The 20,319-nt window shown below is 58.3% G+C and overlaps 7 protein-coding genes across 7 annotated transcripts; all 7 read left to right on the top strand.

The window, feature by feature from the left end:
- Window positions 1–476: 476 nt before the first annotated feature.
- Window positions 477–977, top strand: ABB37_07886 (hypothetical protein; the record flags this gene model as incomplete). The annotated part of the gene is made up of 1 exon (XM_015806682.1): window positions 477–977. Exon 1 carries the CDS (start codon window positions 579–581, stop codon window positions 975–977), a length of 399 nt encoding a protein of 132 aa, XP_015654553.1. The 5' UTR covers window positions 477–578.
- Window positions 978–1,642: 665 nt separating this feature from the next.
- Window positions 1,643–2,240, top strand: ABB37_07885 (hypothetical protein; the record flags this gene model as incomplete). Its single annotated transcript, XM_015806681.1, has 1 exon — window positions 1,643–2,240. The coding sequence occupies exon 1, from the start codon at window positions 1,797–1,799 to the stop codon at window positions 2,238–2,240; it is 444 nt and encodes a 147-aa protein (XP_015654552.1). The 5' UTR covers window positions 1,643–1,796.
- Window positions 2,241–3,120: 880 nt separating this feature from the next.
- Window positions 3,121–8,367, top strand: ABB37_07884 (hypothetical protein; the record flags this gene model as incomplete). Its single annotated transcript, XM_015806680.1, has 1 exon — window positions 3,121–8,367. One exon carries the CDS (start codon window positions 3,121–3,123, stop codon window positions 8,365–8,367), a length of 5,247 nt encoding a protein of 1,748 aa, XP_015654551.1.
- Window positions 8,368–9,042: 675 nt separating this feature from the next.
- Window positions 9,043–9,915, top strand: ABB37_07883 (hypothetical protein; the record flags this gene model as incomplete). Its single annotated transcript, XM_015806679.1, has 1 exon — window positions 9,043–9,915. The coding sequence occupies one exon, from the start codon at window positions 9,043–9,045 to the stop codon at window positions 9,913–9,915; it is 873 nt and encodes a 290-aa protein (XP_015654550.1).
- A 387-nt stretch (window positions 9,916–10,302) lies between these two features.
- Window positions 10,303–15,295, top strand: ABB37_07882 (hypothetical protein; the record flags this gene model as incomplete). The annotated part of the gene is made up of 1 exon (XM_015806678.1): window positions 10,303–15,295. Exon 1 carries the CDS (start codon window positions 10,694–10,696, stop codon window positions 15,293–15,295), a length of 4,602 nt encoding a protein of 1,533 aa, XP_015654549.1. The 5' UTR covers window positions 10,303–10,693.
- A 347-nt stretch (window positions 15,296–15,642) lies between these two features.
- ABB37_07881 (hypothetical protein) lies at window positions 15,643–16,809 on the top strand (the record flags this gene model as incomplete). The annotated part of the gene is made up of 1 exon (XM_015806677.1): window positions 15,643–16,809. Exon 1 carries the CDS (start codon window positions 15,943–15,945, stop codon window positions 16,807–16,809), a length of 867 nt encoding a protein of 288 aa, XP_015654548.1. The 5' UTR covers window positions 15,643–15,942.
- Window positions 16,810–17,387: 578 nt separating this feature from the next.
- On the top strand, window positions 17,388–20,047 carry ABB37_07880 (hypothetical protein; the record flags this gene model as incomplete). Its single annotated transcript, XM_015806676.1, has 1 exon — window positions 17,388–20,047. Exon 1 carries the CDS (start codon window positions 17,876–17,878, stop codon window positions 20,045–20,047), a length of 2,172 nt encoding a protein of 723 aa, XP_015654547.1. The 5' UTR covers window positions 17,388–17,875.
- Window positions 20,048–20,319: the final 272 nt, after the last annotated feature.

Genomic DNA, 20,319 nt, shown 5'->3' with positions numbered 1-20,319 from the left:
TTGGCCCCCGGGGGGCGCGGCGGTGTGGCCTATCGGCGTGCTTTTCCTGCTCTCGCTGCCTGGAAGCGTCGCAGCCACAGGGTTCGCTCGGGGAGACAGTTGAGCGGACAGCCACTTGTGTGCAGTATAGGATTCTCTTCGACCCGCACGCACCAAGTGGCCATTAAAGATCGAGAAGCGACTTTTAACTCTCAAGAAACTGGCCGCGAACATCTGAGCACGACTTCTTCTATTTAAATCACACCTTTGAGGAAAGGGCTTCCTCCTTCGGCCAATCGGTTTCTCTTAAAACAGAGAAAATCACCTACCGTGACTACACAATTGCGCAGAAGGACCCTGGCTGCTTGAGTGTCATTTGTCTCACCATCTGAACCTCCTTAAACACAGCTACTGGCGCCTTTTTCTTTGCCTCAAGAACTCCTCGACGGGCAACCAAGCCAGATCTTTCTTCCTTTCTTCCTTTCTTCTCCCCTGAAGTTTGCCCTTGCTACCGATTTCATCAACGCTTTATAGACAAAGTGCGAGTGCACTAGAGCTAAATACATTATCATTAGACAGCTATAAGTAGCTCTACAGTAATGAACACGCTAGACGCGAAAGGAAGCACTGTAGCTCTAGGCTTGAATATAGCGTATCAATCTAGCTTCTCACCAGAAGCTTCTCTCTGTTCCGCGCCAGAACGTCTACTGCATAGACGCGGCTGTAAGATGACACCGTCGTCACAAACGGAAGAGCACAAGAAGCTGAATGCGAAAATAACAAAACTCGAGGTGGAGTTGGACAAGGCTCGTAAGATGTTATACGCTGCCGAAGACATTATTATCGATGAACGCATCCGTTTGACCAATGTGGCACACATTGAGCGTCGCTCCGACAAAATGTATAGGGTGCTAATGATCTCGCTCACGCTCAACATCACCGCAATTGTCGGCCTCTGCGTGTACCTGGACGCTCTTCGGAGAGGCACCTCTCGATGATCATAGTGGGCTATCAGTGGGCGGCTGTGGCAGATGGGCACGTGCTTAACTCGATGCAGTTATTTCCACAGATTTTTTTTAAGCGTTGGCGTGTTCTTTTCTTCAATATGATTTGTCGTTGTTTCACTCACGTCATGTGGATTTTAAATGGAACTTTGAGGCTACGTCTATGCTCTGTATTCGCGGATCTACTATTCATAATAGTTACCCAGAGCGTTGTTTTCTGGTATCGTTCACAGCACACCGGATTATGTGCGGTCCGTTTCAAAAGCTTGGCCGCTTTTCATCAAAACCTTCTAATCAGAGAATGCGCTGCACTATCGGACACTATTCATGGTAATGCGAAATGAAGAAAGTAACTCGTTCATCTCATCCCTGGCGGCAGCCATCTAAAATGCTGAACTCGGAACCAAAAAATGCGCTGGTACATAATGGGTTTTCTTCACGTGAAAGGTGACTTTTTTTTTCAGGGAATCAAACCTCGTTTCTAGGAGAAACAGCGTTGAAAGCGAACAACACCCAACTTCTCCGATGCAGCATCATCCCAGCATTCAACGAACTCTGTTACGTTTCGCAGCTTATCGCACCGTCTTCTACCAGGAAGGAGCGAAATTGACCAATTATTACCTCTTTCTTCCTCTCTCACCTTTTGTTTTATTTTCCCAGTTGTGAATTACTTATGCTTGACCTGGTATTCTACTTTTCTTCTCCTCCAGTGTCGTTCACTCTACTCCTGTTTCTTTTCTGGCCTGTTGCGTAACTCTCGGTTATTCTTCTGGCCTTTTAGAGCAACTAAACAATCACAGCTGTCTGCTCAATATGTCGTCTGTTGTAAGTCGCCTCCTCTTTTCTGCGGCCATCGCTCTGGTACTTTTGTCGAGCGTTGCGGTGGCGCTTTTTGTCGGAGAGCGAGTTCCCGACGGGATTTACTGCGGGAACTACGGTAATGGCCTCGTTGTTGGAAATCTTACAATGAAGTCGGGCAGCGATAAGTTCGACATGGTGATGGTTGGACTTGGCTTAGATCTTCAGTGCAAAAACGAGACTTTTATTTACGACCCCAAGACGCATCACGCCAAGGTTCCAGGTGCCACCGACCCCAAGGACTGCATTGGTGCGGTCTTAACAGACAACGATTTGACGCTGGACGTCGTCTATAAACCCGACGTGGATGAGATCGTCCTTGACCTTGGATTCACCAAAATTGACTGCAAGAAATGCTCTCCGAAGGACCTCGGTGCGCTTTTCTGCACTCCATACTAAACGACAAAAGTGCTGACAACGTTATACAAATCGTTGTCGCGTCTATTCCGCGCCTTTTTTCTTCTTCTTTGAATGTGCTAGTGTTATATCTTTTACATTTAGTTTAGTTTTGTTTCACTTTTGTTCTACAATTGCTTTCCGTTTTTTTTTTTCTTTGGTGATTTAAACGTCACTAGGAAACCTAAAGAGTGTTTGCAAAGGAAAGATGTGACAGCTGCGATTGCAGAGTGCAGCGCAAAAAAAAAATCCCTTCTGTACTATCATTGATGAGCTCTTGATTGAGAGCAATGGCGCTGTTTACGTGCAGCATTTAGCGTCCAGCAAGTGCAACATGCGAAGAAAACTGCATGATGTATGTGTGAGCTCGTGCCTGCGTTTTTCTTTTCGACCACAGTTTACTTCCTGTCGTCTATATACTTCTCTCTCTTTCTCAACGTGCTCATTAACCGCGCACTGATTGCATTCACGACGTTTTATCATCATGCAGCACGTCTGCGGGCTGCGCCTTTTCCAAGCGACTGTGCAACTGCTTGGGTGCTTTTGCAACGGTAAAGGTCACTTAAGATTGACTTTAAAAGAGAGTTTGAGGCGATACACTGTGCTGCTGTTACACCAGCCTCGCGTTGAAACTCTAACTGCTGTGCCTCGTTCAACATGTTAGGTACCATTTTCGGGTAACGTTTGCGGTTTATGTCCCTTGTTGCTGTCGCATTTGACCAAGCGCCGTTTGTGTCTGACAACATAATGAGAACTGTTGTATCTCTGTTCAACAACTTGTGTGACAGTAAAAAGAGTTGTCACCTGTCTTCAGACTTCAAATAGGGCCAAAAGGGTATCCCTTTTCCTTGTGTGTCTTTTTGCTTTCTTCATTGTTACACCCATGTCTTTGGCGCTCAAAATTGACAAGTATCGCACAGCGAAGCGGATAGCTGCCGAAGCACGACACTTACATTCAAGGTTGGTGAACAACTGTCTCCTAGACACCCCATCACAGCAAACAGACTACCCAAGTATTAACCGACTTTCCCAAGGTGCGCTTTTACGTTCGACGATCCTGCGCACACGACCGGTAGACGAGAAAGGAAAGCGCTTTGAGTCTGCGTTTTGTTTTCGCATTCATGAAAGATGCAGTCTGCTGGCCGCTGTGAATACAGACGAACTGAAAGATGCCGCTGAACTTGCTGCAGTCACCGAGGCGCTGCGCATTATTCCAACCTCCACCGAGTGGGGTCGAATTTTGAAAGTATTTGACTCTGATCTGTTTGTGGCTTTCATTCGCTTGTTGAAGTGCCTGAACGGAGCGGCTGCAGTAGAAATATCGCGTAAAGTACCACCGCGTCCTTCGAACGACGATTTGGGTTATTCTTCTCGTGTGGATATGATTTCTCAAGTGTTCAAAGCAACTGTCTCTGTGGAACTTGCCTCAATTGACGAAATGGACCTGCAATCTGTTTCTCGAGGTGACCAGCTTACCCCAGCTTCGGCTTCGAATGCCGATGCGTCTTCTTCGAATGAAAATGCGTGGAGGGAAACGCGACAAAGAATGCCACTCCACTACGACTTCGGTGTCAGCGGCGATTGGGCTTTTAGCGTCCGCGACGCAATAAAGCTGGCGATCGCCAATTCTTTTGACGTTCTCGAGAACCACGTGATCGAGGAATGGCGTGAAGTCGGGAAGGAGGCCGCCTTACTCTTGAACGAACTTCGGCTGGGTGGAAGCAGCACCTCGGAACTGGATACTGGCCATCTCAACAGCGCTCTTACGAGTCATAGTTTCCCTGCACGTGTTATCGATAATGTCGGTGAATGCGGAGACGAAATGCTCGTGAGATGGACGGTACGCTCGCAGCAGAAACGGAGTGACGTGCGCATCTCCCCTAGCAGAAGCGAGCAAAACGATTCTACTGAACTAGGCGAGAGTGGCGAAAATAGCTTTCCCACGTCGGTTGAGATAATAGGTGCCCAAAGAACCACAGGCTTAGACGACGCTGGAAAGACACAAACTGTGACGGAGTATACCGTCTGCGCTTTTCCAGTTGCGCTCCCTAGAAGACGAAACAAAAATTCCTTTTACGTGAATGGTGTAGGCGTCAAACACATCCGCGATCAAATGTTGTGGCAACAAAGGTGTCTGCCGGGTGCGATGTTGATGTCTACGGCCGTGCAAAGACGCGCGTTGTATCGCCACTATGATCCTCACTTTTCGAAGGCGCAGCTGTACGATCTGTCTAGGAAGACGGCGAAAGGTTCGCATCTCACCGCCCGTAACTGTGTCCGAACCCCATCTGAGTTCACACGGAACTTTTTACCCCTTTTTGCAGCACTTTCGTGCTCGGTTCCATCGGCTCTCTCTGCCTCCACTTCGGAAAGCAACGACAAGACGGCAGCTTCACGTTCCAACGGAGCGCTGTTACACTCAGCGGCTTCCTCGCAAAACGTGTGGTACTGTCCTGACGTGGTGGTGATGCTAGCGATCATTCGGTCAACGCTTCGCCTGTCACACGACAGCTTCCCAGAGGTCAAATTCGATCAGAAAGCGGTGCACGACCCTGTGCGTCGCGTTCGCGAGCTGACAATGGGGCTTTACGGTGACGTTGACGTTTACACAAAGGTGCGAGTCGAATGGGCAACACCGCGAGGCACCTTTGTCGCAAGCGCGGAAAGTGACCCAGCGCGCCATTCGACCTCGAACACCTGCCGGAGCAGTCCTTCACAGTGGCTGTCGTGCGAGGATACAGGGCACCCACGTGGCCCACTCCCTTTGCTTGTGGCTGCCGTCTGTTCTTTGTTTGATCAGGTGATGGCAAGTCGTCCATCTGCTCTGCAGCATTACCCTGTCATTCCCGTAAAAGAGCCCTTCTTACGCCGTGGGTTGGATTTTCTCTTCTACTCGTGGTTTGGCGCTACTCCACAAGTGCGCTGCTTTGCAATTGGAACAGCGGCACCGATGGCCGAGGTCAAGGCGGGCGCGGGTCTGCGGTGGCGGAGTCCACCGGATGGGTTTACGAGCAGCGATGTTGGTGCGTACATGACCCGCGCGATGCTCTTCTACGACTTTTTAGGACAGCGCGTCCTCTTCGCGGAAACGCACGCGAGCGACGTGGTGGACGCAGTGGCGCGGCTCGATGCGCTTGCGATGGAGGTGAACCACATTCATCAAGACGTTCCTATGCCCGTTTCAGCGGCGCGTGGGCGACCCTTGCGCTCCATTTCCCACTGGCAGCAGTGGCGAGTTGCCCGTGAGCACTTGGAGCGGGCCGTGAAATCCCTCGCGGCCCCCGCAGCGTCCACCACAAGCTCTGCGATGGGGATGAGCGTAGCCGCAACGAGTCCCGCACCATCTTCGCTGATGTTACAGCACTTACTGCGCTGCTGCATCGATTCTTGTGCGAATGAAGTGAGTGCGCTGTGGACGGTGGTGGATGTGTTAGCGAGGGTGGCGCTACCCACGCCCTTGCGCTCCGCTTCATCGACTGGTGTGGTGGATAACAGTTCAGCGGATGTGTTGACGGTACACTACACGCCCGACAGCTCTTCAACGGAGGAGCGGGCTGGTGGTGTTGCTGCTGCTGTAGCCGACAGAATCGGTGGCGACGAAGAGGAGTTGCTGTGGCTCGGCCGCCGCCACGTGCCGTGGAGGAGCCGTCCTCTCGGCAAGGAGACCGCTCCACCGCCGGCGGGTGTGGTGGAGCTGCGCCTCGACACACAGGCCTTTACGTTTTCTGGGAGTGCGTGCACGGCAAGTAAAGAATCCGCGCGCAGCGTTAGCTTTCGTTGCCGTGTCGACCCATTGTGCAGCAGCGACAGCAGCTGCGATGGTGGTGATGGCAGCGCTGGCCAGGCATTCACCGGCGTTCTCCCTGCTCTCACCGTGCTGTGTCGTGCAGCACTGCGGTACGTGTGGGCGAAGGTCAACGAGAGCTGTCACGCCATCGCCAACCAGCTACCCTCCATCGAAGAGCTGCTGGGTTGGTGCATGACGGCGGACCCGGTGCTGGCGCGGGAGGCGGACGGGTTCCCGCCGTTCGAGGCGCGGTTCTACGCGGCCCCGAAGTTGCTCGGCGAGCTCCTGCAGGGCATCGCGGGCAAGTACTCCTGCAGCTACTCGGCTGTACTACCGAACGCAAACTCAGCTGACACAACAACAAAAGGTGGATGTCCGAAGGTGGACATAGATGCACTCTCGGCACCTGCGTCTTTCACGGCGACGCTGGTGCAGCCCTCCACGGTTTTTTATCGCTCCGAGGTGCTTCTGGTGAACCCACATAATACCGGTGTTGAGGAAGCTGAGGATGACGGTGGGCCGTGGTCGGCGTCCAGTCGCCACGCAGCAGCGCAGTCTGCACCGCCGTGTGTGGAGTGCACCCTCTTCATTGACGGTATTATGAGAAGCTGCAACAATAGTATCAGTCATCGTCCCTACCTGCCCTCCTCGTTCGGCTCGCCAGCCGCAAGTTCCAAACCTGTCACGACGACTGCAGGATACGTGCTGGGCAGAGGTGTGGGCCGCACGAAGCGAGAGGCGTGGCGCTCCGCAGCGTGGCAGGCATTACGGCTTCAATTCCCGCTCGCGCTGGCGCAAATGGAGGTGCTGCGAGATGTCACGGAACTCACACAGCACCCCGATCAGTTGAGCTTGCTGTCCCAAAGAAAAAATGATGGCAGCACTGTTGCCATCCCGAGCACAGCCCAACAACGTGAGCTGCTGCTGCCGGCGTTGCCCGTGTGCGGACTCAGGTGGCAGTGGCGGCAGACGGTGCGATCGCCCCACGGCAGCCACCCTTCTGTGACTTCGTGTCACCGCGATCAGTCGACGCTGCCCATCACCTTCGTCTGTTCTGTGGACCTCCTGTACGCCGACGACGCACAAACGCCCCTGCCGGGGGTGACGGCTACCGCTACGTCAGCCGGAGAAGCTTACGTGCTCGCGGGCAAGAAGCTGCTGCAGCTCGTTGGAGAGGCGCGTCTCAAGAAGCACGCCTCAGGTCTTCCTTCTCCTTCGTTCAGCGACTCAGCATGGGGACTGACGGCGGTGGGTTGGACGGCAGCTAGTAGCTCCACCTTGACAGCGGCGACGGCGAGCGAGTCGAGCCGCCAGCTGCCCTACGCCAATTGGCGACTCTCCACCCACTTCACCAAGAGTATCTGGCACGCCTACGCCGGCGCGCTGAGCGTGTACTTTGGGGAGGACATGATCGTAGAACTTCTGCGTGACATGCGAGACGAGCAGGTGGAGGACGGAGACAAGCGACAGGCAGAACTGCCTGCATCCGCACGAGCCTTTCACAACCTGTCCACGATACAGGTGCGGTCGCGTTATGAGGGGGGTTACCAGCCAGCGGCATATCATGCGGCTGGGTCTCGCGCGGCTGGTTGCTGGGGAGACGGAGGGGACGGTTCGCTAAAGAGGGAACACGCACGTCGAGTCGACACGGACGACGTCCGCGCTAGCAGCAGCAGCAGCAGCAGCTGCCTGCGTTTTCGACAAACGCCTGCCTCCTTGCTGGCGCGGCACCCACCGCGGCGGCCCTCCCCACAACCACCATCGCCACCGCCGTCGTTCCCGTCTGCGCAACAAACAGCTACCACTTCCACGCCTTCCCTCTCCCTTGCAGGCGAAAACCAGCCGTTTACGATACTACGAGCAACGTCTTGGTGGCTGCGCGACCTGGTGGAGCAGTGCGCCATGCTACGGCAGACCCGCGAGGAGTTGAATGGTCTGCTGCGTGGCCGCCTCCACGACATCGAACGCATTCAACGCACTTCACGCTGGAGTCCGGCGGAGCGTGTGGCGGCGATGGTGCAGCGGTGGACAGGGTGTCACGCCGAGGTGCGCCTGCGCGGATCCGCGTTTCCTTCCTCCTCCTCTGCGTCCTCTCCGGCGGATTCGATGTGGGTGGCGGAGGTGCTGCTGCGGATCTGTGTGGTGCGATTGGGCAGGAGCTCCCGGAATCGAAGAAGGGATGGACAGTTACCACAGGGAAAGAGACCTGAAACGGGTAGGATGTTTTGGGCAAGGCAGCCTGGGGTGTGGGTGGTGGGTCGAGCCGCCGCCGCGACGAGTGATGAGGCGGCCTGGAGGCTCTATTGCGACGTCTGTGAGGCCGTGCGCGAGGCAGCTCCCTGATGCTCGGCAGACACGAGGGAGGTGATGCTGCTGGAGGTGATCGTCAGAAGGAGGCGGGTGCTTCTCTCTCTCTCTCTCACACACACACACAGACAAAAAATATATATTCACGCGTTGATGCACATCGTGGATGCGCGTAAAGAGTAGGATGAAAAGAAAAGCAAACCAAACAAAGGAGATCATCTGCGTTCACCATGAAAGCGCTGAATTTTTGTGCGCATTACCTTTGAGAACTCACGATGACAGCGAGGGACAACTTCTGCTGCGAAAGAAACTAGCGGAACGAACGTATGCTGTTGTTGCCGCGCGCGCTGTTGGTTAAGCAGTGTACATCGCAGCCGCCGTACACTATTGGCCCTGCTCATTTTTGGCCCCCTCGCCCCTTTTCTTTCTCTGTCTCTTTAACGATGCCCTCCGCCTAATGTCGGTTTCTCGTACCGCACCACCCCAATGGGTTCTCAACCTTTGATGTCGAAGTGAAGCGGACGTATACAAAACCTCTCAATTTTGTTTTGTTGGTTCCCCGCAGAATCCGTTGGCGACGCTGCTCCCACCTCCCTCAGCTGAACTTGAGAGCACTTCTCTGAAAGAGAAAAAAGTAAGGGGGAGAAAGTGCTCAACATACGCGCCTACGTGCCGCAGCAACGGCTAATTTCTGATCCGCTCCCACTATCAATGGAACACCCCCCTTCCGGGGCTTCGCGCTTCCGGGTCGTCTTTGGCCGCAATTCCGGCTCACGAAAGCAGCGCGCCAAGCGTGAAGGAAGCCTCTCGGTTGGCTATCACAGCTCCAGCCTCTTTGACACCGATGCGAAGGAATGCGTGATGGTGTGCAAGGGAACGAGGATGACGCCGAATCGCATCTTTGCAAAGATGCAGGCGGCACGTCGTGGTGCGGCATGGACGGCAGGGTCAGAGCTGACCATAAACGGCTTTGATGTGGTGATTGAGGAGGTGATGGAGCTGCACTTGATCCCGTACAACGAGGATGTGGTAACGGAGGCGGCAACCGGTGCCGACACTGCGGTGTCCGTGCCGCAGCGAAAGACTAGTTGTGTAAACAACAGCGGCTGGCACTCGCCTACCGCTTCCTGCGCCGCGGGGCATGGAAGCAGAGCCGCGCCTGCGGCTACTACGACTGCTGTCGCATTTACAGAGATGGGGGCGAGGGTTTTCTCACCTTCTCTCGCCGCCCCTACTGCCCAGGCAGATCGCGTTTGCTCGTTCAATGTCCCTGTCTTGCACGCGAGTGCGCAGCCGGAGACGTTCGCAGCGACGACCACCACCGCCACCACCAACGATGGCGGAGAATCAGCGCCGGCAGAGAGAGAGCAAGCATCGTTGTGCGTGCGTGCCGCCTGTGCCTCTGTGCCACCAGCATTTTCGTCGATCACAACGAAGGAGACGGAGAAGGCTTGTGTCAAGCGCGCCCGCGCGGATGGAAATCGCGCTGCAACTACCGCACATCCGCGGCGCCGTGCCCGACGCTCAGCGGCGTCGCTGGCGCGCGAGCTAAGAAGCTCGTATCCGCAGTACTTTTTGCAGTGATGTGCGCCGTCACCGAGTGCGTGACTTTTCTTTTTCTTTCGTTCTTTAACTTCTGCTGTCGCCTCCTACTGCTACTTAGTCGAGTAAAACGGAAACCTCCTCTCCCTCAAGCGAACTCACTCCCCGATCGAGCCAGGCTGCTGCGATGCCACTATGGGGTTTAAAAAGACGGCACAACTGAGACGCTCCCGCGCTGCTACCCGAAACACGGCCCTTATAGTGAAAAGGAAAGGGTGAGAAGCGTGCAGCAGCTCATTTTTTTTTTCTCTCTTCCTTTCACCTCTTGTGCTGCGGTCTCAGCGCATTTGCTTCTCGATCCGTCTTCTTCTTTTTTTTCTTCTTCTCTACCTCTCTTCTCTTTCTATTCATGTATGGTTCTTTGCTGCAGTGCCACTTGTCGACCAACCGCAAACGTCACCGGGGCGGTGGGCAGCGCATCCCCATCACACAATTTGCGGCGCGCTTCTTTCATCTCTTTCTCTCTTCTTTGTTTGCTTTCCCTGTAAAAGAAAAGCCACCAGTGGCATACGGGCACGAAACGGCGTCCTCGGTAGTCGCGCTGTTCTTCGACGCTCCCTTTAAAAACTTCAACAACCCCCAAAAAGAACGCGCGCATCCCTCCTCGCCCCGCTTTAGAAGGGACCCATTAGACGATACTCACACTTTCATTCCTCCCTCCCCCCCCCCCCTGCAGGCTCCACCCTAGAAGGAGAGGAAGCGCACCTCTGCTGCACCATTCACCAGCTCTTCTCTTCCTCAAGCTGAAGACGCATTTCCCATGAACCCGTACTTCTACAGCCACCACCACATTCCACCGTCCCGCTCACCGCGTATCAACGCGACGGCCGCAAAGCGCACTGCTGCCCACCGCGACGCCTCTTCGCCGCCGCCGCCGCCGCCGTCGTCACGTGCATCTCATTCAACCTCAGCCGCCGAGCCGGCACAGGGAACGGCGCAGCACGGAGGCCCTCCGCAGCACCTCCGCTCTCCTCCTGACCCAGGTAGCAGCACCACCGCCGTCACTACACCGCCATCGCCGGCTTTGCCGGTTGGTGTGCCGCAAACAACACGTGCACAGGAAGGAAAAGCAGGTGTGTTGGCACCCCCACCTCTGCCCGCACCGCAGCCCGTGTCGTCCGCCGTTCCCTGTCTCGTCCTCTTCAGTCCGCAGGGCCCACGACCGCTGTCTGGACTCACCACTACTTCCAGCACCACCACAACGACTACGCCGAGGGCGACGCTGTCTCATGGGGGTTCGACCGGCGGCTCCACCGGCCATCGCGCACTCCTGCAGAACCGCTCGTCCTCCGTCAATCGCCTGGTCGGGGGTGACAGCCCCGCGAAGGGCACCGCCGGACTGTCGCGGGGTTCTGCGCCGCCCCTCAACGGTGTCCGCTGCGTCTACGACCGCGACACCCGCTCACAGCTGCTGCACATTGCGCCTGGGACGGAGGTGGACTTCTCCGGCTGCATGCGGCTGCCGGTCGTCACTCGAGGGTCAGCAGGGGCAGGTGGCGGCGTGGTCGGGCACACCATCTTAGTCGTGCAGTTTTGTGCCGCCGCGCCGGTGCTGTCGGCGGCGGAGCGACAGCGTACCCTGCCCTCGACGCTGTCGCCGCCGTATCTTCCGCCCCCGGGAAGCGTTCACATCGAACTGGTTGTACGCACGACGACGAACGGCAGTGGCAGCGGGAACAGTGGCCGCCACCACGATAGCAGGAGCACCGCACTGATGTCCCCACGCAGCAACTCCAACGCGGGCAGCACCAGCAGTAATGCACGGGGCGGCTATCGTCTGCGCTTCACCAACGCGGTACGCGAGGTGCAGCGGCATGCCCATCACACCCGCATTCCGCTGCAGTGCGTGCGCACCGCACAGTGGGTGCAGCTCTACGTGGACGTGGACAGCGTTGTGCAGGCGTGCGGGTTGCAGGGCGGGCTCACGGCCTCGAAAGCTGCCGCGACGGCAGCCTTCCGCCTCCATCAGCTGCGGATTGGTGCCGGGGCAACCGCGAGTGGCGTCGGCGGTGGTGGTGGCAGCGGTGGGCTTTACGTTCGCCGCATCGTCGCCGGGCACGGACTGCCGCTGCCACGGCACCACGGAGTCGACCACCTGCTGCACCCGGCTGGGCAGCAAAGCTTTGCAGAGGCGTCGATGACGGTGGGCGGCGGCGGACCCGTCGCAGGTGCGGCGCCGGCCACGTGGACGCTGCCGGAGCCGCTGCGCCTGCCGGCGGAGGCGGGAGAGGTTCTCACGTTGTTTGTTCGCACCGGGGAAGAAGTTGTACTGCGTACGCCGCCGCCGCCGCCGCCACCGCTGGGGACCACGGCCGAGGAAATCGGCCAAGAGAACCTTGCAAAGGCGGCACAGCACGCGGAACAGCCAGAGCTGCATCCGCTGTCCGGCCAGCCACACATACGAAGAGACTCTACGAAATCCCATCCGCCCTCCGCCGCCGTACCGCCCTTCTCGGGTGCGCCGCAACGCTCTTCCACACCCCCGTCTGCGCAGTTGGACGCACCGAAGGTGGCGGAGGGGCGAGGGACGTCGCGCCACCGCGAACCCCAGCCGTCGCTCGACCACACCTCACCGAGAGTGCAGCGGAAGGAAAAGCCTCGCCGACCTCACCCAACAGCTTTAGAGCTTTTGCAGGTAAACCAGAATCAACATCAGCAGCACCAGCAGCAGCAGCAGCAGCAGCAGTATCCGTCGGAACACCAAGTCCAAACACGACCTCGTTCATCTCACTTGTACGCCAACACGCCCACCAACCGCTTTACCGAAGTCGACGCACTTTCAGGGCGGTCCTCCTCCTCGTCGCCGTCCCCCTCCGAGGCAGAGGCATTCGCAGGAGGCGGTGTGGTTGTTTCTACCCCCCGTTCTACGCTGCCAGGGGGTGTCTCTCCATCCCCACGATTTACACCACAAGCCCGACAGAGCCCGCGTGAGCAGCGCCACCTTTATAAGGGAAATAGAGGAGCGACGGGAGAAGGTGAACGCGCGCAGCAGTACGAAAGGGAGGAGGAAGAGGAAAAGGACGAAGAATGGGTAGTGGAAGGTACTCCTGCGCGAGGCCTCGACGCGGCAGCCGTGGTGCCCTCCTCTTCCTCTCAAACGTCTGCAGCTTTTCATCACCCCAGCGTGAAGGTGTCGACGCCCCCTGCAGATCGCAAAGCCGCTGCCGCGGCGAAGTGGACAGCCTTTCCCTCGACGCCTTCTCCTGCGCGCGCTACGACGCAACGGCCATCGTCCTCCTTCGACAACGTTGCGGGTGCCAGCGGTGCCACGTCGATGGAAACATCGTCCGTTGCCTCCGCGCCCACCACCGCCTCCACTTCCTCCTCGGCCCTCTCCTGCACTTCCGCTGCGGTGGAACTTATGCGTGAGATGAACGAACGCGTGCGTCGCCTGCACACCGTACTGACCAAACACCAAGGTGCCGCACCAGACCTCGACGTCCCCGCGAGGCTTCTGAGCCGCAACGCACTGACGAAGGCGACTGCTGCGCCGTCTTCCTCTTCTTCCCTTCTTGCCCTACCGCCGCCATTACCGGCAGCACCTGCGGCTCCTCTTCTCCCTCCCCCTGCTGCAGATCCTACGACGGACGGTGAAGGTGTCGCGGAGCACGCAGCGGCCGCAGAACCACGCGCAGGTGTGCGTCGCGCGGCGACAGCTATGCCAGCGCTATCCACCAAAGCACACGGGACGACCACTCCTCTCTCTCTCCTCGCCGCCATCATGGGAGACGCGTGGAAAGGCAACGACGCTGCCGCTGCCGCTGCTGCTGCTGCTGGCGACGCGGGAAGCGCCACAGCACTCCATGCAGGAGCACGAAGCGATGGCGACGACGGCACCCACGCGCCACCTCTCCCTCCTGCCACCGCTTCCGTCTCTACTGCGGCCGCTGGAGACGCAAAGGCGGTGTTGGAGCTGTGGAGCTCCGGCGAGGTGCCGCTGGCGCTGCCGCTTTTTTCCGCTCCGCCATCTCGCCCCACTTCTCGAAGAGCAGCGCACGACGCCGCGATAGGGAGGGAGGGCGGCCGCGCGGAAGAGGAGGAGGACGACAATGCCCCGCTCCCTCCTCGTCCCGGCAGTGCGGTCACGTCATGGACCTTCCGGTCCACCTCCATCGCTCCTGCAGCCACCACCACCACCACTACCACCGCCACCGCCACGGCTTCAGAGAACGCCGCTGCGGGTCCCCCGCATATTATTTCTTCAGCAGCAGCAGCTGCGGGCGCACTGCCACGTGAGGAAGCCCTTCACCGGGCACATGTGCTGGCACGAACTCCACCCATGTCCTCCAACACGGTGGTGGCCGGTCTTGCGCCGGCACGCGCTGCCACGAAAGCGGTGGTGTGGCGCAGGCCCGCAGCCACCGTCGAACCACCAGAAACACCGCCGCGACCACCGCAACCAGCGGCAGGGAAGAGGGCGACCCGGGACGTAGCTTCGGATGAGGTGCGTCTTGGCGAGAGCACACCGCTGGGGCCCCGGCTGGTTCGCCCGACCGGCCCTCCCGACACGACCGCATCGGCGGGTGGGCACGGCGGAAAGGATGCGAAGGCCGCAGCGCCGGTGAAGAGGTGGGCTGTGCAGCGAGAGGCACCGTCACCGGCGCAGCCCCCACCCGTTCCGCTGGCCCCGACGGCGTCCGACCTGCCTACGGAGGAGTCAGCCAGGCAGACACCGCTCAGGGGAGCTGTGTTAAAGGCTCCCCGGTCTGCGCCCACGAACAAGGCCCAGAATGCGGCGATGACGCCGACACTTCACCCAACCGACGCTGCACCACCGAGCCATCAGAGCTGCAGCACCGTCAGCAGCTTTCACATGTGGCTTCCCCACCCAATGCCCGTGTTGTCCGCCAGCCGCGCGCGCTACCCAGTCTTCACGACACCCTCTAGCGGAGGTGTGGAGGGGACGAGGAACAGCGAAGGACGCAGCCACGTTTCATGGCCCTCTACTGCGCTGCGCAACAACGGTGATGATGATGGAGCTGCTGCTGCTGCTGCTGCAGCGGAAATGGATGCCGCATCGAGACGGGCGGCACCTCCTGCAGTCAGGCTCTCTGCCGCGGGGGTGGCACCGTTTGCGCAGATGGGACTCTCCGCACGCTCGGGCGGTAAACAGTCAACGAACGCGAGAGCTGCCGCACCTTCTGCTACTGCAGCTGCAGCTTCCTCTGCTGTTCCATTGGGTGTCCCGTTGCAGCCGGACGACGGCGGTCGGAGAGACATGAGGGCACCTTCGCCGCGGGACGCACCGGGTGCGGTGAGGACGGGCGATGCGCAGGGGGGCACCAACCATTACATCTACGACAGTGTGCTGCAGTGCTACCTGGATTTGGCGACAAACGCCTATGTGGAGAGCGTCCAGTGAGGCAGCGGAAGAGGAAAGGGAAAGGGAGCAAAACCCCACTTTATATATATATATTTGTAACTCAATAGATTAGACAGTGAGGCGTCGCGTGTCTCACGGAAACGCGGAGTCGCAAACAAACAAAAACAAACATCTACACACACACACACATATAGAGACAAGTCGTGGTGAATGCAATAAAGGAATGTTGGTGCGGTCGTGATTTCGTGTGTCCTCTGCACTCACACACTATGGAAAAGGGAAGGTAAAGAACGAAACAAAGGGGCCCTTTTCCCCTTTGCGTTGCATCGCCGGTGTGACGTCACTTTCCTCCTTTTTTTTCCGCCCTCATTCTTTTCTCTCTGATAGTGACACACTTGTTTTTCTTTCATTTTTTTTTTGTTGTGGTTTCCTCGCTCTGCAGCCGTGCAAAGGAAAGCGCTGGTGTTGTCTTGGTGACGCTGGCAGGCTCAGCGATTCATTCATTGTCTTCTTGTTTTGACGGGGAAGGCTTCCACGACACGTGCAATCGACTCCTCCCTCAAATTTGAGCGAAACTGCGCTCCAGCATTTTCGTTTTTTTTTTTAAATTAGAGACCGCAACATCAGCACCGGCACCTCGTCATAGATCTTAACTAACACCATTGCCGTAATAACGACGCGGACGTATGCCCTCAGCACCTCGGTCGCGTCCGGCCAAGACGGCCAAGACGGCCAAGACGGCGGGGAGGCGCTCCGCCAGCGCGGCACACACGAAGGAAAAGAAGAAAACTGCCCGCACCACATCGAGACAGGAGGGCGATGCTGCAAGTGCGACTGCACCTGCCGCTGAGCGGGGCTCGAAGGGTGTCCCGGCGCCTGCCGCCGTCCTGATGCAAGCCCTCGGCCTGCCGGTGACTTTTCCGACCGGCAACACCATCACCAGCGACGGCCACCTCGAGGCCACTGCGGTTGTGGCGCCCGCAGACGCCAGCGGTCCCTCGCCCGCCGTCGCTGGAATGGAAGTGGAGGTGGAAACGAAGCAGGGGTACCTTTACTCCGGCAAACTGGCCCTGCTCGATGCGCATTACAACGTGCTCCTGCACGAAAGCCTCGTCCGACGTGCACGCGCCTTCGACTACGAGCGGGCAGCACGAGAGCAGGAGGAGCAGCAAGAGGCGCGACTCATCGCGAGCAGCCTACGCGGCAGCTCCTACTACGACGCTGCCGCCGCTGCGGAGACAGCGGCGACGTCAACATTGTCAACGTCAGCAACGGCACACTACCTGCAGCTGCAGGATCGCCTGCCGCGACCGCGCTACGTCGGCACCGTGTCGCTGCGCAGCAACAACGTGGTGCTGATGCGTTTCGTGGAGCCGACGGGCTTGCCGACTACCTCTGCAGCTGCTGCTGCGACTGCGGTGGCGGATTCAGCGTGGGGGCGGCTGCGGCGGTCGTTCTCGGCCATGGCGGCGGCGATTAAGGCGCACCTGCAGAAGGAAAAGATGCGCCGGCGTGCGGCACGTCGGGCACGTCTGGCGGCGAAGAAGGCGTGATGGGACTGTGGGCGGCGCAACACGGTGGTGGTGGTGTGGAGGGCGGAGGAGGAGGAGGAAGCGGGTATGTGGAGGAGGCGCCACGACGAGGGGCCCACGCTCTCTTTCCTTTCACTTTCCTGCGCTCTGGTGTGTGTTTCATTTTCCCTTTGTTTTGCTCAATCGCTCCTTCGTGTTGTCACGGCTTATTTTTGCGCTCACGGCTGCGGGGACGACAACGAACGAAGGAAAGAGGCATCATTATAAAAGTATATATATATATATATATATATACTTCTTAAGCAACTCTTGTAAATCAAAATGCGTACACCGTGAGAAGGAAAGAGGAGGAAGGTGAAACCACGTTCCGCAGGCGTGAGTTCTGCGAAGGCACGGTGCAGCTGATAATGACGCGCACACCAGAGGCTAAATAATACTCATCTCTCACCCTCGTGTTTTTTGGTTTCGCGCTTTGGCGCACAAATGTTGACGCTCGTCTGTTTGCCTCGCTGTTTTAAATAATGGTGCTCGAATTCCCTTTGTCGCTGCATCTCCGCACCGTCTCAACGTTCTGGCGGGCGCCCCTATATATATATATTAGTTTTTTTATTACTCTTTCCTGCTACAGCCGCGCCGGTTCAACAGCGGTGGATCTCAAAAACGCGGGCCGTAAACCTCCTGCTGAAGGTGAGTGCGTAGGGGATGCATACTGCGATCTTGGAAGTCCTTCATCATTGTCATCGACGCGGAGTATCCTTAGCTCAAAACACCAAACAACGAAGCAGTAAGAACGTATCTGCTATAGAAGTCAACGACTAGACGGCACACGGTAGATGGCCCACTCAGTGGAGCACGCAACGTGCGGAGGATTCGTGTTTCTTGTATCCACCACCGCGTAGTTCAACACCCAAACTTACGCGCTGCTGCTGCACCACAACGCTGCTTTTCTTCACTTCTCCGTCATTCACACATAGAAACTCAGAACAGCTTTTATTGCTGCACAAAACACACATAGGTACTTCACCACGTCGAGCAAACCGACGAAGGGGGAAAGAAGAGAAAAAACGTAGAAAGAGAAGCAGCTCAAATGACGGACGCACTTCCTCTTCTGAAGGCCACACAGGCGAGCTGCATGTGTCCTGTGTGCCTCGACGTCTTCAAAGATCCGGTCAGCTTTCACTGTGGCCATGTGCTGTGCCGCGTGTGTGCGGTGCGCTGCATCGCCGCACGACCGCGCTGCCCACTGTGCAACGAACCGGTGTCCAACTTACGCCACCTTCTCCCGCTGCCGCAGCTGTCTCTGTTCTGCATCCTCGCACGCGAGGTGGGGCTGCGTGCGCCACCGCCACCGAACTCTGCCAAAGCAGGTGCGAACAGCGCCAGAGACGCGCCGAATCGCTTTATTAGGTGTACAGGAACGTGTCCGCACGTAGATGGCGATGCAACTCTACGTCAACAGCAGCGTGTCTGCACGGCGTTGGCATCGCCTCCCTCTCTACCGCCAGCGGGGCTGCAACGGAGCGCTACTGCCGACTATCCAGACGCGCTGCTGCGCAGCTCCGCATGCGAAACCCAACGCATGGGCAGTGAATCGCCGGAGGGACCTTCCCCCGCCCCCTCCGTCGACTCACCAGCCAACCTGGACCCTTGCTTCGCATCTGCTTGGACACACCCTCCACTGAGGGAGGAAATAGGAAGAGTGGAACAGCGTGAAAATAAAGGCAAGGCAAATATTCCTCAGCTATCTGCAGCCGCGCCCTTTGCCGTCACGGAGACGACGACGACCTCCCCGCTCAGCCCAACGCTGGCCCTGCTGCAGTCACGCTTCGCTGAAGACGAGCAGCAGCTCGAGTCAACGCCTCGCCTCACCGCTGCCGCCACCATCGCCAAAGACGCCGAGGAGGGAAATCAAAATCGTGCGGAGCCGTGTCGTCCGCAGACGGAAACAGCACGGCAGCCGGCCGGTGCGTCTGCTGGACCGCCATCACAGTGGCGGCTGTGGAAGCGCGGTCAGGGCGTTGTGCACTGTTCGCTGATCCCACCCGCCGTGCGCCTGCACAGTGCTGCTCGTGCGCACCAACAACAGAGAAAGGAGGCAAAGACGAATAGCCGTGATCACGAGGGAGATAGCGGCGTGCCAGACAAGGCGCACGTGACACGTCGAAGTTCAACTCAAGGCGATCGCTTCACTGCTACCGCGACTACGCCTCCATCGTCAACAACATCGGCGGAAACAACCGTAGCGGAATCTTTACATCCGACTGAGGCAACGCGACTGCATCGCTCCGGCCGCTGCGTTCTCTGCGGTCTGGACGTGGTGCAGCGCAGCGTTGTGCGCCGTCGCCTGCATAGCCTCCTGCACTCCCCCTTTGCGCAGTGCGATCCGGCAGAGTTGGCGGCACAGACCGAAGACGGCGTGTCGCTGCTGCTGGGGCCGCTGTGGGGCGTGCGCTGCGCCGTCGACACGCGGGCAACCCCGTCCGCATCGGCACCGTCCAGCGCCGCAGTCTACACGTCAACGGAGGGTACGCCGTGGGCAGCAGAGTCGGTGCACAGCGATGCCGACGCTTCTGATGTGGGTCCACCACGGCGCCGCGCGACTCCCACGACATTGCGCGCCGTTGCCCACCACAACTGTCTCGCCTGGGCTGGACTGCTCGACGTCTACACCGACACGGCTCTTGCAGTCGAGGATGCGGCGGCGGCGGTGCCCACGACGACCACCGTGCTCCAGCTGACGGTGCCGCTGCAGGACCCGTTTGAATTGTACGCCTCGCACACGTCGGGTCGCGTGGCACGTTGGCAGCTGCTGGCCGCAACACTCTGGCACCGACATCACCACCCTCCGCCGGCGGACTCAGAGGGCGAGGTAGAAGGGCCGGCGGCATCGGTGCGCGACGCAGCGGCGCTACCACACTGCGCCTTGTGCGCTGCGACACCGAAGCTGGCGAGGCCGGCGTCATCGCCGTCGTCGTGGGGCGAGTTGTTTGGCGTTGGCCTGCGGACCTGCGCGGGCACGGCGAGAGGGGAGAGCAGCTGTGGGCTGCAGTTCCACTACCCGTGCGCCCTCATCGCCGGCGCCGCGGCGTGCATCGTTTTCGGTCTCGAGGAGGCGGACAACGTATTGCGCACGGCCGACGGGGCGTGTGTGTGCGACGCGCCGCGCGGGGAGGCCGGGAAAGAGCCGCCGGCGGTGGAGGTGTGGTGTGGGCCGTGTCACGCGCGGCATGCGTCTCGTAAGCGTGCCCGACCTTGCTGAGATCGCGGCCCGTGGGCCACAGTGGACCCGACGACGCCGTTGTGGTGGGTGCGCTGCGATGAGAGAACGGAGGAGAATAGCTTCTTTCCTTTACTATCTTTCTTGTGTTTGCTCCCTCACGTTGAGAAGCGAAGCGATAATACTTTTAAGTTCGAATAGCAGCGAAGGAAGAAGCCCACGTCGCCGATCGCTCTTGTCTTGTCAAAAAAAAAAAGTAATTCCCTCGTCGCTGCACGTCTTGAGGGGACGTCGGCCCCTCCTTTGTATTCTGC

Source organism: Leptomonas pyrrhocoris, assembly GCF_001293395.1.
Source record: "Leptomonas pyrrhocoris isolate H10 chromosome Unknown, whole genome shotgun sequence".
Classification (NCBI taxonomy): domain Eukaryota; phylum Euglenozoa; class Kinetoplastea; order Trypanosomatida; family Trypanosomatidae; genus Leptomonas; species Leptomonas pyrrhocoris.
Note: the sequence above shows the minus strand (reverse complement) of the source record. Positions and strands in the feature narration are given on the sequence as shown.